The sequence below is a fragment of the Atta colombica genome, unplaced genomic scaffold (assembly GCF_001594045.1).
Source record: "Atta colombica isolate Treedump-2 unplaced genomic scaffold, Acol1.0 scaffold205, whole genome shotgun sequence".
Classification (NCBI taxonomy): Eukaryota; Metazoa; Arthropoda; class Insecta; order Hymenoptera; family Formicidae; genus Atta; species Atta colombica.
The window spans coordinates 2,779,530-2,781,808 of NW_017259300.1; the positions used below are offsets into that span (position 1 = coordinate 2,779,530).

At 33.0% G+C, this 2,279-nt stretch overlaps 1 protein-coding gene across 1 annotated transcript in view; it reads right to left on the reverse strand.

Moving 5' to 3' along the window:
• Positions 1-173: 173 nt before the first annotated feature.
• Positions 174-2,279, reverse strand: part of LOC108687383 (casein kinase I) — a 6,500-nt gene continuing 4,394 nt past the window's right edge. The window contains exon 6 of the mRNA XM_018193114.1: positions 174-2,207. Within this exon, the coding sequence (XP_018048603.1) occupies positions 2,197-2,207 (11 nt within the window). The 3' untranslated portion in view covers positions 174-2,196. The remainder of the gene's footprint in view (positions 2,208-2,279) is intronic.

Here is a 2,279-nt window from a genome sequence, read left to right on the forward strand (position 1 = left end):
ACACCCTAAACAGTGATGGTATCACAATAATAGAAAGTGGTGTGATCTTGTAGAGTTGTACACCACCTACTTTGATCAAACATCATACATTTTTACTGTTGCTATATGTTATACACAACAGTCGAATCTCATAAATCATCAGCAAGATTAACATTTAATGAAACAGAAATTTATAGTACAATATTTCAATTTTTTTTATTTGTAGAGATAAAAGGAGCAGTAAACCGTTGATGTATTTCCTCAAATATTTATGAAATAAGGTATGCCTTAATTACTGTCACAATTTTATTATACATACAGACATGTATATGTGCATATGTATATACATTTTGCGATACATCCAATGCACGTGTATATATATATCCACATACACATAGCGGATAGTACTTAAGTGCATATATCATTAGTTATTTCATTAACTTACTCGCTCATTCATTCTCACATGGTAATACGCACTTTTACACTTTCATTTATCCCCTTCATAATAATAATAATAATTAACCACGCATTCAATCGAGGATGGTTATTGGTTATATCCTTTTCCATATTTTCAAAAGTGTCCGCCAGGCAGCAATAATCCGCGTCTTCGGATATAATAAGCTTTAAGATTTCAGTTGAATTTATCATTGCAATCGTATTTAAAGCTGACCGGACGACTGGTAGTACCTTCCACGACGAGGACGTGTAACGCACGCTAATATTATTTGTTAAGGGTGTATAATTATAATTTTTTTTTTGGAAACTAATGCTCGCAGAATATGGACGTGAAGAGTTTAGCAACTATAGAACGAATAATACAACTAAAATCTTAAACGATATGAATAGAAACAATAGTTCTTTAGCAACTGCCGATATCAATAAGTATTTCTGACTGTTTCGAGGCAACTTCTCTCGGTATGTATGTGTATGCATGTACGAAGAACGTTGGTCATGATGAAATATGAAGTCCTTTAAAGTGTATACAAAATATTAAACTTAATCTTGAAGCAACAGCACGTGAAATAGCTACTGCACAGTCTCGGCTATTAAAACTATATACGGAAGAATTATCCAGCTAGAACCTGTTACAGGAATACTTTCCCAACAAGATAACTTTTTAAAACATTATCTAAATGAAAGTAAGCTTGTAACTACTTCCCACTATTAAAAATTTCTTTTCTTCCTCTTCTTCTTCAGCGACTTTTTTTACCTCTGCGACTCATATTCACAGACAGAAAGAGAGTAAATCGAGGGATATTTCTACAATAGAATCGTTTATCAATAGTCGTTTGTTCGTTTCTCGATGGAGTACTCGTTACTCAATACAGCACGGTACATACTTAACAGTTAAGAGTGTTGCCTTAACATTAAGGTATCTTTAATATTACTTTAACTTGTCAATATTATATCGGAGAGAGACGTAATCGTTCATTTATATAAAAAAAAATTATCCCGGTCAAACGTATCAAAAGTGTGCAATACTTTTGATACTATTGACATATCCTTGATAAGAAAAATATTAACACTTTCTCAACATTCCACATACTCTAGTATGATCACACTATATATTGAAGACAAAACAAAATTTAGGAAGCAGAATATCAGTTTGAACAGTAGTACTCATACTCTCACAAAAACACTCACATTTTTCTGTGAATCTCTCTTTCCTTGTTTATAGAATAGATATAAAATTTTAAACCACACGCTCCGCAGATTAACGCGAGCATCTGAGAATGATCTGAACATCCTCTCTTTCTCTCCATGAAAGTTGCACATTTTCGCGAATTAAATAATCCATTCAAGCCCAATATATGTTTACTCCCTTACAATCTTCCTCAGGGCAACAAAACCTTTATTTTCAATGATTACCAACGGTAAATTAAATACGTAATAACAAAATAAGAACAAGCCACTTTTTGGCTGGCTGGTCTCTCACTCAGATTTCAAAATCCAAAAAGTTCAATCAGCCGAAACTCTAAGTTGCCAATGTTACAACATCTCATATTCAGTAAATGTGTGATACAGCCATGCTCCTCTTGTCGTATATACGCGAATGCTGGCATTTGTAGTTTACATCACGTTCTCTCTTTGCATGAAATTAGAGTATTGACTGATATGACTCTTTGAATGATAACTTCTGTAAGAAATTCGGTACCTCACTTTGAAACACTTTAGTGATCGCAATCAAGATTGTTGCTACAATGAAGAGTTATAGTCTTAGCGCGCTCCTGGAACAAATAAAACCGATTTTGAAATTATAGAAAATAATTATCATTATTTTTTTTTAATTCTGCTATAGA